Source organism: Chiloscyllium plagiosum, chromosome 1, assembly GCF_004010195.1.
Source record: "Chiloscyllium plagiosum isolate BGI_BamShark_2017 chromosome 1, ASM401019v2, whole genome shotgun sequence".
Lineage (NCBI taxonomy): Eukaryota > Metazoa > Chordata > Chondrichthyes > Orectolobiformes > Hemiscylliidae > Chiloscyllium > Chiloscyllium plagiosum.
In genome coordinates this window covers 4,931,394-4,946,655 of record NC_057710.1, presented here as the reverse complement: position 1 = coordinate 4,946,655, position 15,262 = coordinate 4,931,394, and the positions used below count along the sequence as shown (strand labels likewise).

Here is a 15,262-nt window from a genome sequence, read left to right as displayed (position 1 = left end):
GTCTGTCTGTGTGTTCTGTGTGTGTGCCTGTGTGTTTGCGTGTGTGTGTCTGTGTGTGTGTGTGTCTGTGTCTATGTGTGTGTCTGTGTGTGTGCACATGCCAAAGGGGGTTAAAAGATAAATGGGAGAGGAATGAGCCTGGGGGGAAGGTAGCCTGGAAGGCGATAGGTAGGTGAAGGTTGGGGGGTGATGGTGATAGGTCAGAGAGGAGGGTGGAGCGATAGGTAGGAATGAAGATGGACAGGTAGTGGATGGTTGGATCTGGGATAAAGTGGGGGCATGGGAAATGAGGAAACTGGTGAAATTAACTTTGATCCTGTGTGGTTGGGGGGTCCAAGGCGGACGATGAGGTATTCTTCCTCCAGGCGTTAGGTGGTCAGGGTTTGGCAGTGGAGGAGGCCCAGGACCTGCATGTCCTTGGGGGAGGTGGGAGGAGGAGTTGAAGTGTTCAGCCACAGGGTAGTGAGGTTGATTGGTGCGGGTGTCCCAGAGATGTTCTCTGAAACATCCGACAAATTGGCTTCCTGTCTCCTGGGAGCAGATACGACGGAGGCTGAGCAATTAGGAGTAAGCCTTCGACTCCGCCACATCTGCTCCCAGGAGGACCAATTCCACCATAGGACATCCCAGATGGCCTCCTTCTTCAAAGACTGCAATTTCCCTCCCATGTGGTCAACAATGCCCTCCAGCGCATCTCCTCCACTTCCCACACCTCTGCCCTTGAACCCCACCCCTCCAATCACAACAAGGATAGAACACCCCTAGCCTCACCTTCCACCCCACTAACCTCTGGATACAGCTCATTATCCTCCGCCATTTCCAACACCTACAAATTGACGCCACAACCAGGAATATATTTCCCTCCTCACTTCTATCTGCGGTCTGCAGAGACCATTCCCTCCGCGACTCCCTTGTGAGGTCACATCACCCCCAACACACCCTCCCCTCTCGGCACCTTCCCCTGCCACCACAAGAAATACAAAACCTGCACCTCCCCCCTCACCTCCACCCAAGACCCTAAAGGATCCTTCCACATCTGGCAGAGATTTCCTGCACCTCCACACGTCATCTACTGTGTCCGTTGCTCTCGATGTGGTCTCCTCTACACTGGAGAGACAAGACACCAACTTGCGCATCATTTCAGAGAACATCTCTGGGACACACGCACTAAACAGCCCCGTGGCTGAACACTTCAACTCCCCCTCCCACTCTGCTGAGGAGGTGGGCCTCCTCCACTGCCAAACCCTAACCACCCGACGCCTGGAGGAAGAACAGCTCGTCATCCACCTCAGGACCCTGCAACCACACGGGATCAATGGTGACTTCACCAGTTTCCTCATTTCGCCTCCGCCCCCACCTTATCCCAGATCCAACCCTCAGCACCGCCCTCTTAAACTGTCCTACCTGCCCATTTTCCTTCCCACCTATCCGCTCCACTGTCCTACCACCATCACTCCCACTTATCGCATTCCCAGCTACCTTTCCCCCAGCCCATCCCCCGTCCCATCTATCTCTCAGCCCCACAAGCCTCATTCCTGATGAAGAGCTTATGACCAAAATGTCGACTCTCCTGCTCCTCGGATGCTGCCTGGCTGGCTGTGCTTTTCCAGCACCACACTCCTCGACACTGAAGTCATGCTAAACCTGTATTGAATCATGACACTACAGTACTACACTATACCACAGCACTACTGGCTACTGTGCTGTTAAAAACATTGCCAAGAAAGGTTACAGAGGTGGTACTAGAGACGTGTGGGTCTATATACAGTAGGCTGACATGCTGGGCTCTTCACCCTTGGGAAAAGGAGGCTGAGAGGTCAGCTCTCATAAATCTTTCCAACTTGTGGAAGGTTTTGATGGAGGGGAGACGGAGAAAGTGTTTCCTCCTGCATCTTGGGTCATCAATCCCAGAAAATATCCAGGGAAAAGTGCCAAAGAAAATCCAAAGGGAACCTCAGGAGAAACCTCTTCAGCTAAAGAGCAGTGAGAATTCGGAATTCCCTGCCAAAGAGCTGACAGGAATGTTATCGACATGGAGAAGTGGGACAAACATCGAGGGAGAAGGGTGTAAGAGGGTTACACTAAGGCCAGATGGGAGGATACTCAAATGGAGCACTGGCCCCAGCATGGGCAGCTTGGGCTGAATGGTCTGTTCCTGTGATGTGCAGCCCAAGAAATCTTATATAAACCCCGATGAATGTGTTAGCGTGCTTTAACAACCCAATAAACTCATTAGAGTCCTTCCAAACTAAAGGGTTTTGGAGTCCCTTTGAAACCCAGTTGAATTGACTCCTCCTCTGGCCATTAATTTGGGGTCCATCTGAAAGGGCAATCTGAGGTAGCACCATTCTGGAGTTACTCTCAATGAAGGCCTCTCCTTCTCAACCTCTCCCCTCGTCTGAGGCATGGTGACCCTCAGGCTTAACCATCACCGGTCACCCCTCTCTCTAACGGCGGATCAGGCCTAATGTTCACCAGGGAGGCAGCAATTGTGTGGTGCGGTGGCCCAGTGGTTAGCACTGCTGCCTCACAGCACCAGGGACCCGGGTTTGATCCCAGTCTCGGGTGACTGTCTGTGTGAAGTTTGCACATTCTCCCCGTGTGCACGTGGGCTTCCTCTGGTTTCCTCCCACAATCCAAAGATGAGCAGGTTAAGTGAATTGGTCGTGCTAAGTTGCCCACAGTGTTCAGGAATGTGTGGGTTGGCACATTAGTCGGGGTAAATGTAGGATGATGGTGGGTTTTTCTTTGGAGAGATGGTGCACACTTGTTGGGCTGAAGGGCCTGTTTCCACACTGTAGGGATTCTGTGATTTTACCTTTACTGGAACATTAGAGTGAGAGAAAACTTACACTCTGTAACTGACTCAAAAGTCTTCAAATAGAAGTTGAAAAGGTTAAGGAAGTACACCTAAAGCATAGATTTGTGTGGTTCGGTGGTAATGTCCCTGACTCTCAAACTGAGGAAGCATAGGTTCACAACCCCACCTTTCCTCAGAGGGGCATTGTAACATGTCTGAGCAGTTTGACTAAAAATAATTGCCATAGCTTTGCTCCAAATGACTTCAACCAAAAGAACATACAACTGTATCCTTCCAAAACTCTGCCTCATCAAATTTACTGGCAACAACTTAATAGCCTTTTATTTTAGCAGTTCTATTCTTAGAAGCTCTCTCGTAGGAGTAAGCGAAAGTCACCACAGCATAGGGCTGCTTTCTCATGAGTGAGTGAGAGAGAGAGAGAGAGAGAGAGACAGAGAGAGGTGACGGGTGGTGGTTTAACCTGAGGGTCATCACAACTCAGGCAGGGGATTGAGAATGAAACTCCTTCAAGGTTATCTTAGGCAGTGCGGGAGATGAACCCACATTGCTAGCATCCCTTTGCACTGCAGACCAACTGCCCAGTTAACTGGACCCTAACCCCCACCCCCTCCTGTAACACACCAGCACAGACAACCTGGCTTTGTTTAATCGGAGGAGTCTATTCTGTTCCACTCTGACGTTGGCTTTCATCAAAAGCACTGCTTGGATTCGTAGGGTAACAGTGACCCCTTGTGGCGTATTTAACTACAGACAGGCCACGTGAAAAGAAACCATTCAGAACAGAAACGCAGAAATTAGGTGCTGGAGTGGGCCATTCGGCCCTTCGAGTCTGCATCACCATTCAATATGAAAATTGGCTGACTGACAGGAAGTTTCCGGATGGCAGGCGGTGACCAGTGTGGTACCACAAGGTACGGGTGCTGGGACTGCAGCTGTTTACAATGTACATTAATGATATAGATGAAGGTATTACGGCCCTTCGAGTCTGCATCACCATTCCATGTGAAAATTGGCTGACTGACAGGAAGTTTCCGGATGGCAGGCGGTGACCAGTGGGGTACCACAAGGTACGGTGCTGGGACTGCAGCTGTTTACAATGTACATTAATGATATAGATGAAGGTATTAAAAGTAATATTAGCAAATTTGCTGATGATACAAAGCTGGGTGGCAGGGTGAAATGTGATGAGGATGTTAGGAGATTACAGGGTGACCTGGACAAGTTAGGTGAGTGGTCAGATGCATGGCAGATGCAGTTTAATGTGGATAAATGTATGGTTATCCACTTTGGTGGCAAGAACAGGAAGGCAGATTACTATCTAAATGGAGTCAAGTTAGGTAAAGGGGCTGTACAGAGAGATCTGGGTGTTCTTGAACATCAGTCAATGAAGGCAAGCATGCAGGTACAGCAGGTAGTGAAGAAGGCTAATAGCATGCTGGCCTTCATAACAAGAGGAATTGAGTATAGAAGCAAAAAGGTCCTTCTGCAGCTGTACAGGGCCCTGGTGAGACCGCACCTGGAGTACTGTGTGCAGTTCTGGTCTCCAAATTTGAGGAAAGACATTCTGGCTATTGAGGGAGTGCAGCATAGGTTCACGAGGTCAATTCCTGGAATGGCAGGATTACCTTACACGGCCGAGTCTCTGGATACTTTCAAGAAAGAGATGGATAGAGCTCTTAAGGATAGTGGAATCAAGGGTTATGGGGATAAGGCAGGAAAAGGATACTGATTGTGGATGATCAGCCATGATCATAATGAATGGTGGTGCAGGCTCGAAGGGCCGAATGGCCTACTCCTGCACCTATTGTCCATTGTCTAGTGTCTATTGATCATGACTGATCATGCAATCTCAGTATCCCACTCCCACTCTCTCCCCATACCATATCTAGCTCCCCCTTGAATATATCTAATGAACTGGCCCCAACAGCTTCCTGTGGGAGAGAATTCCACAGGTTCACAACTCTCTGATGGAAGAAATTCTTCCTCATCGCAGTCCTGAATGGGATTACCCCATAAGGGAGATTTTGCATCGTTTGGGCAGGATATCTGAAATTGCTTCACACTTTCTCAAGCACATTCACCACTGCATTGCAAAAGATGCAGCAGCTAATTTATGCACAGCAAGATCCAACAACAGGAATGTCGTCTGCTGTTGTTTGGGATACAATTACAGTACAGGACTCTGGGAAGGAATCTGCCTCCTTAAATCTTCTTCAAAACTGTAGTCCTGGGGGGGGAGGGGGTTTTGAACAGTTTCGGGTGCTTTATCTCGGGAAAGGTGCACTGGCTTGGAGTCAGTCCAGAGAGAGTTCACGCAGCTGATCCCAGGTATGGAGGGTCTGTCTTATGAAGAGAGGGTTGGGTCTGTACTCAGTCAAGTTCAGACGAATGACAGGCAACCTTATTGAAACGTGCAAGATTGCTTGGGGTCTTGACAGGTTAGATGTGGAAAAGTTGTCTCCCCTTGTGGGGGAGTCTGGGACCTGAGGGCATCATCTCAGAATAAGGGGTTACATTTTGAAGACAGAGAGGAGGAGGAATTTCTTCTCTCAGAGGGGAGTGAATCTGTGGAATTCTTTACCACAGAGGGGCAGGGTCCTTTAGCATTCAATATTCAAGGCTGGGATAGGCAGATTTTTAATCAGGAAGCCAATCAAGTGCTTATGGTAAGGAAGTTGTGGATTATCAGATCAGGCATGAATGGTGCAGCAGACTTCATGGGCTAAATGAGCAGGAAAATCGACGTTTCAGGCAAAGGCCCTTCATCAGGATTCCTGAAACGTCGATTTTCCTGCTCCTCGGATGCTGCCTGACCTGCTGTGCTTTTCCAGCACCACTCCAATCTTGACTCTAATCTCCAGCATCTGCCGTACCCACTTCGGCCTCAATGGGCTGAATGGCCTACTTTGACTCCTACAGCTTTAATTCACTCAATGGGACAGATGGTCTAATGAGCGACAGTTCCCTCTGACACTGCAGCTCTCCCTCAGGGCTGTACTGGGCATTTTGAGCTGAATGATTCTGTGATTGAAAGGAATGATACCCAGTCCGGGAATGACATTGACCTTAAGGCCATAAGAGATAGTAGCAGGATTAGGCCATTTAGCCCATCGAGTCTTCTCCACCATTCAATAGTGGCTAATATGTTTCTTAAGGCGAAAGTGAGGACTGCAGATGCTGGAGATCAGAGTCGAGAGTGTGGTGCTGGAAAAGAACAGCAGGTCAGGCAGCATCCGAGGAACAGGGGAATTGGCGTTTTGGACAAAAGCCCTTCATCAAATGTTTCTCAACCCAATTCTTCTGCCTTTCCCCTGTATCCCTTGATCCCCTTACCTCTCGGTCTTAAATACACTCAATGACTTACCCTCCCCAGCCCTCAGTGCCAATGAGTTCCACAGATTCCCCACCCTCTGGCTTAAGACATCCCTCCTCATCTCAGTTCTAAGGCTCATCCCCTCACTCTGAGGCTGTGTCCTCGGGTCCAAGTCTTTCCTACTGATGGAAACATCTTCCCCATGTCCACTCTGTCCAGGCTTCTCTGTATTCTATAAGTTTCAAAGGCCTCCTGAAAATCCAAATAGATCACATCCACTGGCTCTCCTTTGTCTAATTTGCTTGTTGCATTCTCAAAGAATTCTAACAGATCTATCAGGCATGACCTCCCATTGACAAAGCCGTGCTGACTCAGCCCTATTTTACCATGCGCTTCCAAATACTCCGCAATCTCATCCTTAAAAATGGACTCTAAAATATTTCCAATGACCGATATCTGGCGAACCGACCTATAATTTCCTGTCTTCTGTCTCCCTCCCTTCTTAAATGGGGGAGGGGGCGGGGGGTTACATTTCTAATCCTCTGGGAACCTCCCTAACTCCAGTGATTCCTGAAAGATCACCACCAACATCTCCACAAAACAAACTCTTGCAATCTTCTTATACAATACCAGCCAGCTTAATATCATATTTCATCTTCTTCACACGTATTGCTTTTTTAATGATCTGGTTTTTGAAATCTTCCCGATCCTCTGGCTACCCAGTAACCTTCACCATGCGGTGTGCTTTGTCTTTTATTTTTATGCTATCTCTGCCTTCCTTGTCAGCCACGGTTGCCTCATCCTCCCCTTAGTGTGTTTCTTCTTCCTTGGGATGAGTTTCTCCTGAATTACCCCCAGGAACCCCTGCCATTGCTGCTCTAAGAGACTCAGAGTCCGACAGCACAGAGTTCTACACCCTTCGGCCTAAAGTGGTCCATGCCGATCAAAATGTCCGCCCATGCTAACCCCATTTCCCTGCACTCGGTCTATATCCTTCTAATCCTTTCTTATCCATGTATTTGTCTTTTAAATGTTGTTAATGTACTCACCTCAACCACTTCCCCTGGCAGCTCATTCCATATGTGTACCACCCTCTGTGTAAAAAAGGTTTCCCCTAGGTTCCCTTTTATTCTTTCCCCTCTAACCTTAAACTGATCCCCTTTAGTCCTCGATTCTCCAATCCTGGGAAACACTGATTGCATTCACCCTATCCAGGCCTCTACACTTTTATAAGATCCCCCCTCAGTCTCCTACGCTCTGAAGAAAAAAAGGTCCTAGCTTGTCCAACCTCTCCCTATAACTCGGGCTGCTGAGTCCTGGCGACATCCTTGTAAATTTCTTCTGCACACTTTCCAGTTTAATAACACCCTTCCTACAACAAGGTGACCAAAACTGAACACAATACTCCAAGTGCAGCCTCACCAACGTCCTGCACAACTGCAACATCACTTCCCAACTTCTATACTGGTTGGGAAACTGGCCTCCTTGGAACGTGAGAGGTCCAGGAACTCCTATAAAGGGGACTGTGCACCTCCCTGCCCCCACTCCCTGCGGTTAACGCACCCCAGTCTGTGTAGCCCCAGCGGCCTCACCTTGCGGAGTGCGTCCATCTGTTGAAGGTCCCTCCTGCGCATTCGGACCCAACGGCGTCGTCTGTTTGTGTGGTACATCTTCTCCGCTGGGGCCCAGGACTTGGGTTTCCGATCGGGTGGGATGGTGAATCCATACTCCCAGCCTGTGGAGAGGGAAAGATGACAGGGGTAAATCGGAGCTGGAACAATCCCCCACCCACAATTCCACCCTCAACCCCTGCCACCCTTACACCCCAATCACTCTATTCCCCTTATAACAACATTCAAGGCGATGGGCCAAGTGCAGGGAAGGGGGGGGTGTGGGGGGGGGGGGAGCTGATGTAGGTGATAGGAGAAAGTTCGGACTGCAGATGCTGGAGAGTCAGAGTTGATAAAGAGTGGTGCTGGAAAAGCACAGCAGGTCAGGCAGCATCTGGGAAGCAGGAGAGTCGACGTTTCGCGCATAACCCTTCTTCAGGACTGGGGAGGGGGAAGGGAGCAGAGAGGCCCGCACGGGCCCCAGCGATGCCCGTTTCTTTGTTGGGTACGTGGAACATTCCATACACCGGCACCATGCCCCACCTCTTCCTCCGCTACATTGATGACTGTATTGGCACCACCCCGTGCTCCCACGAGGAGGTTGAACAGTTCATCAACTTCACAAACCCCTTCCACCCCGACCTCAACTTCACCTGGACCATCTCGGACACCTCCCTCCCCTTCCTGGACCTCTCCATCTCCATCAACGGTGACCGACTCAACACGGACATTTATTACAAACCCACTGACTCCCACAGCTACCTGGACTAACCTCCTCCCACCCTGCCTCCTGTAAAAACGTCATTCCTTATTCCCAATTCCTCCGCCTCCCAGGAGGCACAATTCCACTTCCGAACATCCAAGATTGCCTCCTATTTCAAGGACTGCAATTTTCCTTCCCACATGATCAATGGAGCCCCCAACATGTCTCCGCCCCTTCCTGCACCTCCACCCTTGAACCCCACCCCTCCAACTGCAACAAGGACAGAGTCCCCCTGCTGTTCACATTCCACCCCACTAACGCATGGAGTGTCAGAAATAAGAGTGACGAACTTAGAGCATGGGTCAGTACTTTGGGCTATGATGTTGTGGCCATAACGGACACTTGGGTTTCACAGGGGCAGAAATGGTTGCTGGATGTTCCAGGGATTAGAACGTTTAAAAAGAACAGGGAGGGTGGAAAAAGAGGATGGGATGTAACATTGCTAATCAGAGAGTGCATCACAGCTACAGAAACGAAGGTTGTTGAGGAAAGTTTGTCTACTGAGTCAGTATGGGTGGGAGTTAGGAACAGCAAGGGAGCAGCCACCGCACTGGGGGTTTTCTACACACCCCCTAATAGCAGTAGAGAGATTGAAGATCACATGGGTGGGCAGATTCTGGAAAAATGCAAATGTAGCAGGGTTGTTGTTATGGGTGATTTCAACTTTCCCAATATTGACTGGAACCTCCTTAGTGCAGATGGTTTGGATGGAGCCGTTTTTGTCAGGTGTGTTCAGGAGGGTTTCCTTTCTCAGTACGTAGACAGGCCAACGAGGGGAGAGACCATTTTGGATTTGGTGTTCGGCAATGAGCCAGGACAGATGTCAGACCTCACAGTGGAAGAACACTTTGGTGACAGTGATCACAACTGCCTCACATTTACCATAGCCTTGGAGAGGGAAAGGAGCAGTTACCGAGGGAAGATATTTAATTGGGGAAAAGGAAACTATGGCGCTATCAGACAGGAGTTGGGAAATGCAGACTGGGAGCAATTGTTCCACAGAAAGGGCACAGCAGACATGTGGAGACTGTTTAAGGAGCAGTTGTTGTGAGTGATGCACGAATTTGTCCCTCTGAGACAGGTAAGAAGGGATAGGTTTAAGGAACCTTGGATGATGAGAACAGAGGAGCTTCACGTCAAAAGGAAGAAGGCAGCTTATGTAAGGTGGAGGAAGCAAGGATCCAGCACAGCGTTAGAGGATTACAGGCTTGTTAGAAAGGAGCTCAGAAATGGACTGTGGTGGGCCAGGAGGGGGCACGGAGAAGGCTTGGCAAGAAGGATTAGGGAGAAGGCATTTTACTCATACGTGAAGGAGAAGAGAATGATCAGGGAGAAGGTAGGGCCGATCAGGGATAGCAGAGGGAACTTGTGCGTGGAGTCTGAGCGGATAGGGGAAGCCCTAAATGAGTTTGTTGTTTTGGTTATCACTAAGGAAAGGGACCTTGTTGTGAATGAGAACTTAGAGGAGCTGGGATACAGGCTTGACCAGATGAAGATTGATGAAGTTGATGTGCTGGAAATTTTGGAAAACATTAAGATTGATAAGTCCCCAGGGCCAGACCAGATTTATCCCAGGCTGCTCCGGGAAGCGAGAAAGGAGGTTGCTAAGCTGCTGGTGAGGATCTTTGCCTTCTCACTCTCTGGAGGCTTGGAAGGAGGTGAATGTTGTTCCTCTTTTCAAGAAGGGGAATAGAGAAATCCCTGGCAATTACAGACTAGTCAGTCTTATGTCTATGGTCAGCAAGGTTTTGGAAAGAATTCTGAGGGATACGATTTATGACTATTTGGCAAAGCGTAGTGTGATTAAAGGCAGTCAGCATGGCTTTGTGAGGGGCAGGTCATGCCTCAAACATCTTATTGAGTTCTTTGAGGAGGTGACAAGACAGGTAAACAACGGTTGAGCAGTGGATGTGGTGTATATAGACCTCAGCAAGGCATTTGACAAGGTTCCCCATGGTAGGTTCATTCATAAAGCTAGGAAGTATGGGATACAGGGAGATTTGGCTATCTGGATTCAGAATTGGCTGGCTGACAGAAGGCAGAGAGTGGTTGTAGATGGAAAGTATTATGCCTGGAGGTCAGTGGTGAGTGGTGTCCCGAGGGGTCTGTTCTTGGGCCTCTGCCCTTTGTAGTTTTTATAAGTGACTTGGATGAGGAGGTTGCGGGGTGGGTTAGTAAATTTGCAGTTGACACAGAGGTTGGAGGTGTCGTCGATAGTATTGAGAATGACTGCAGGCTGCAGCGCGACATAGACAGGTTGCAGAGTTGGGCTGAGAAATGGCAAATGGAGTTCAATTTGGATAAATGCGAAGTGATGCATTTTGGAAGGTCAAACTCGAATACTGAATATAGGATTAAAGACAGGATTCTTGGCAGTGTGGAGGAACAGAGGGATTTGGGTGTGCAAGTACATAGATCCCTCAAAGTTGCTACCCAAGTGGATAGGGTTGTTAAGAAAGCATATGGTGTTTTGGCTTTCATTAATAGGGTGATCGGGTTTAAGAGCCACGAGGTTTTGCCAGCTCTACAAGTCCCTAGTGAGTCCACACTTGGAATATTGTGTCCAGTTCTGGTCACCCTACTATAGGAAAGATACCGAGGCTTTGGAGAGAGTGCAAAGAAGGTTTACCAGGATGCTGCCTGGTTTGGAGGACTTGCCTTATGAAGAGAGGTTGAATAAGCCCGGAGTTTTCTCTCTGGAGAGAAGGAGGAAGAGAGGAGACCTGATTGAGGTGTACAAAATAATGAGAGGAATAGATAGAGTCAATAGCCTGAGACTTTTCCCCAGGGCAGGATTGACTGGTACGGGAAGTCATAGTTTTAAGATACCAGGAGGAAGGTATAAAGGAAATGTCAGAGGTAGGTTCTTTACGCAGAGAGTTGTGAATGCATGGAATGTGTTGCCAGCTGTGGTTGTGGAAGCGAAGTCATTGGGGACATTTAAGCGACTGCTGAACATGCACATGAGTTGAGGGGAGTGTAGGTTAAGTTATTATATTTTACATTAGGATTAAACCTCAGCACAACATCGTGGGCCAAAAGGCCTGTTCTGTGCAGTACTTTTCTCTGTTCTACGTTCTAATCTCCGGATACAGCCCATTATCCTCCGCCATTTCCGCCACTTACAGTCAGACTCCCCCACCTCCCCACTCCCGATGGCGATTAGACTGGTTCGGTATTGAGATTAAAGGGTATTGAGAGGCCTTTTTGTTTACATGTAAACAGGTGAGATTTCAGGCCCAAGTGGTCATGTTTTAGAAGGGACCTGTATAATGAAAGGGGAGTGGTCAGCCCTCTGGCTGAGCAGTTCGATCCAGAACTAGTTGGGAATTCAACAGTGGGCTGTGTGGAGACTCTCTCCTCCCTCTGCTCTTCTAACTTCAACCTATAAGCGTCTGTTCTATTTTTTAACTGTATTTTAAGGGGGGTTGCTTGCAGGGACTGTTGTGTGGATTCGGAAAAGTATAATGAAGTCTAGTTTGGATGGACTGAGTTCTGTAGGGGTTCTTTATTCTGTTCTTTGTGTTTCACTGTGTAATTTTGTGAATAAATTTCTGTCTTTTTTAAAACCTAGTAGTCAACCTAGCTAACTTACTCTGGATAATTTTCTCTGTACACTTACCAAAACAAATTGCAAAGCTATGGTCTGGGTTGTCTGCTCAAGAATGTTTTGACTGGTCTGGCCTAGTCCAGAAAGCTTGCGTGCAATTCTGGTCTCCTTCCTATCGGAAAGGTGTTGTGAAACTTGAAAGGGTTCAGAAAAGATTTACAAGGATGTTGTCAGGGTTGGAGGGTTTGAGCTACAGGGAGAGGCTGAACAGGTTGGGGCTGATATCCCTGGAGCGTCAGAGGCTGAGGGGTGACCTTATAGAGGTTTACAAAATCATGAGGGGTATGGATAGGATAAATAGGCAAAGTCTTTTCCCTGGGGTCGGGGAGTCCAGAACTAGAGGGCATAGGTTTAGGGTGAGAGAGGAGAGATACAAAAGGGACCTAAGGGGCAACTTTTTCACGCAGAGAGTGGTACGTGTATGGAATGAGCTGCCAGAGGAAGTGTTGGGGGCTGGTTCAATTGCAACATTTAAAAGGCATTTGGATGGGTATACGAATAGGAAGGGTTTGGAGGGATATGGGCCGGGTGCTGGCAGGTGGGACTAGATTGGGTTGGGATATCTGGTCTGCATGGACGGGTTGGACCAAAGGGTCTGTTTCCGTGCTGTACATCTCTATGACTCTATGACTTTATAAACAAGGATATAAGTATCAGTTTCCAAGGAAGTATATTTTGCCCATCTCCAATCACTCGGGAGAAGGTGGTGGTGACCTGCCTTCTTGAACTATTGCCATCCGTGTCATGGAGCTAGGAAGTATGAGAAAAGGATTGGCAGTGAGGGAATGGCAATATATTTCCAAATCTGGTGGTGTATCTGCTGCCCTTGTCCTTTGAGATGGAAGTGGAGTGTGTTGGAAGTTGAGATTTGGTGAATATCTACAGGGCATCTTCCAGAATCATAGGACTTTGAGGTTCTGGAATGGAATGATTTGGAGTTGAAGAAGACCTTATTCAGCTTCAATTTCAACAGCATGAAGGTCCAAGACTTTGCCACTGAGGGACGAAGGAAAGTGGATGATTCCTGTGGAGACATTCCAGATGAATTTGCTTTGTCCAAGTATCGACACCTACCTTGTTCATCCACAGCTCGGTTAAGGTCAGTGGACCATTCCACATCTTCCCATTTCCAGCCAATGGGACACTCGATATCATCCTTTGGTAACATTTTCTCTCCATTCTGCGATAAAAAGGAGTTTAATTACAGCGGTGCTTTTGGAAAGACTAATCAGAGCTGGACTTATAAACTTAATGGTAAGGTCCTCGGGATTGTTGTTGAACAAAGAGACCTTGGAGTGCAGGTTCATAGCTCCTTTAAAGTGGAGTCACAGGTAGATAGGATAGTGAAGAAGGTGTTTGGTATGCTTTCCTTTATCGGTCAGAACATCGAATACAGGAATTAGGAGATCATGTTGCGGCTGTACAGGATGTTGGTTCGGCCACATTTGGAATATTGTGTGCAATTCTGGTCTCCTTCCTATCGGAAAGAGGTTGTAAAACTTGAAAGGGTTCAGAAAAGATTTACAAGGGTGTTCAAAGTTAAAAATCACACAACACCAGGTTATAGTCCAACAGGTTTAATTGGAAGCACACTAGCTTTCGGAGCAACGCTCCTTCATCAGGTGATTGTCCGAATCATGACTACAAGGATGTCGCCAGGGTTGGAGGGTTTAAGCTAGAGGGAGACGCTGAACAGGCTGGGGCTGTATTCCCTGGAACGTCGGAGTCTGAGGGATGACCTTATAGAGGTTTATCAAATCATGAGGAGCATGGATAGGGTAAATAGACAAGGTCTTTTCCTTGGGATGGGGGAGTTTAGAACTAGAGGGTATAGGTATAAAGTAAGAGGTGAGAGGGGAAAGATTAAAAAGGGACCTGAGGGGCAACATTTTCACACAGAGGGTAGCACGTGCATGGAATGAGCTCCCAGAGGAAGTGGTGGAGGCTGGTAGAATTACAAAATTTAAAAGGCATCTGGATGGATATATGAATAGGAAGGGTTCAGAGGTATATGGGCCAAGTGTTGGCAAATGGGGCTAAATTAGGTTAGGTTGGTTCAGAAAAAGAAGGAAGCATATGTAAGGTATACACAGGATAATTGTGTGAATCCTTAGAAGAGTATTAAGGCAGTAGGAGTATACTTAAGAGGGAAATCAGGAGGGCAAAAAGGGACGTGAGATGGCTTTGACAAATAGAATTAAGGAGAATCCAAAGGGTTTTTACAGATACATTAAGGACAAATGGGTAACTAGGGAGAGAATAGGGCCCCTCAAAGATCAGCAAGGCGGCATTTGTGTGGAGCTACAGAAAATGGGGGAGATACTAAACTAGTATTTTGCATCAGTATTTACTGTGGAAAAGGATATGGAAGATATAGACTGTAGGGAAATAGATGGTGACATCTTGAAAAATCTCCATAGTACCGAGGAGGGAGTGCTGGATGTCTTGAAATGGGTAAAGGTGGATAAATCCCCAGGACCTGATCAGGTTACCCTAGAACTCTGTGGGAAGCTAGAGAAGTGATTGCTGGGCCTCTTGCTGAGATATTTGTATCATTAATAGTCACAGGTGAGGTTCCGAAAGACTGGAGATTGGCTAACGTGGTGCCACTGTTTAAGAAAAGTGGTAAGGACAAGCCAGGGAACTATAGACCGGTGAGCCTGACCTCGCTGGAGGGCAAGTTGTTGGAGGGAATCTTCAGGGACAGGATGTACATGTATTTGGAAAGGTAAGGACTGATTCAGGATAGTCAACATGGCTTTGTGCATGGGAAATCATGTCTCACAAACTTGACCGAATTTTTTGAAGAAGTAACAAAGAAAACTGATGAGGGCAGAGCGGTAGATGTGGTCTATATGGACTTCAGTAAGGCGTTCGACAAAGTTCCACATGGGAGACTGGATAGCAAGGTTAGATCTCACGGAATACAGAGAGAACTCACCATTTGGATACAGAACTGGCTCAAAGGTAGAAGACAGAGGGTGGAGGGTTGTTTTTCAGACTGGAGGCCTGTGACCAGTGAGGTGCCACAAGGATCGATGCTGGGTCCACTACTTTTTGTCATTTACATACATAATTTGGATGCGAGCATAAGAGGTACAGTTACTAAGTTTGCAGATGACACCAAAATTGGAGGTGTAGTGGA

General features: G+C 47.8%; 1 protein-coding gene across 1 annotated transcript in view; it reads right to left on the bottom strand.

The window, feature by feature from the left end:
• The window catches only part of LOC122554658 (dysferlin-like), a 283,205-nt gene that overhangs the window by 143,828 nt on the left and 124,115 nt on the right, over positions 1-15,262 (bottom strand). The window contains exons 11-12 of the mRNA XM_043700348.1: positions 13,192-13,297; positions 7,727-7,869 (exon numbers count right to left, since the gene is read on the bottom strand). Of these exons, the coding sequence (XP_043556283.1) occupies positions 7,727-7,869; positions 13,192-13,297 (249 nt within the window). The remainder of the gene's footprint in view (positions 1-7,726; positions 7,870-13,191; positions 13,298-15,262) is intronic.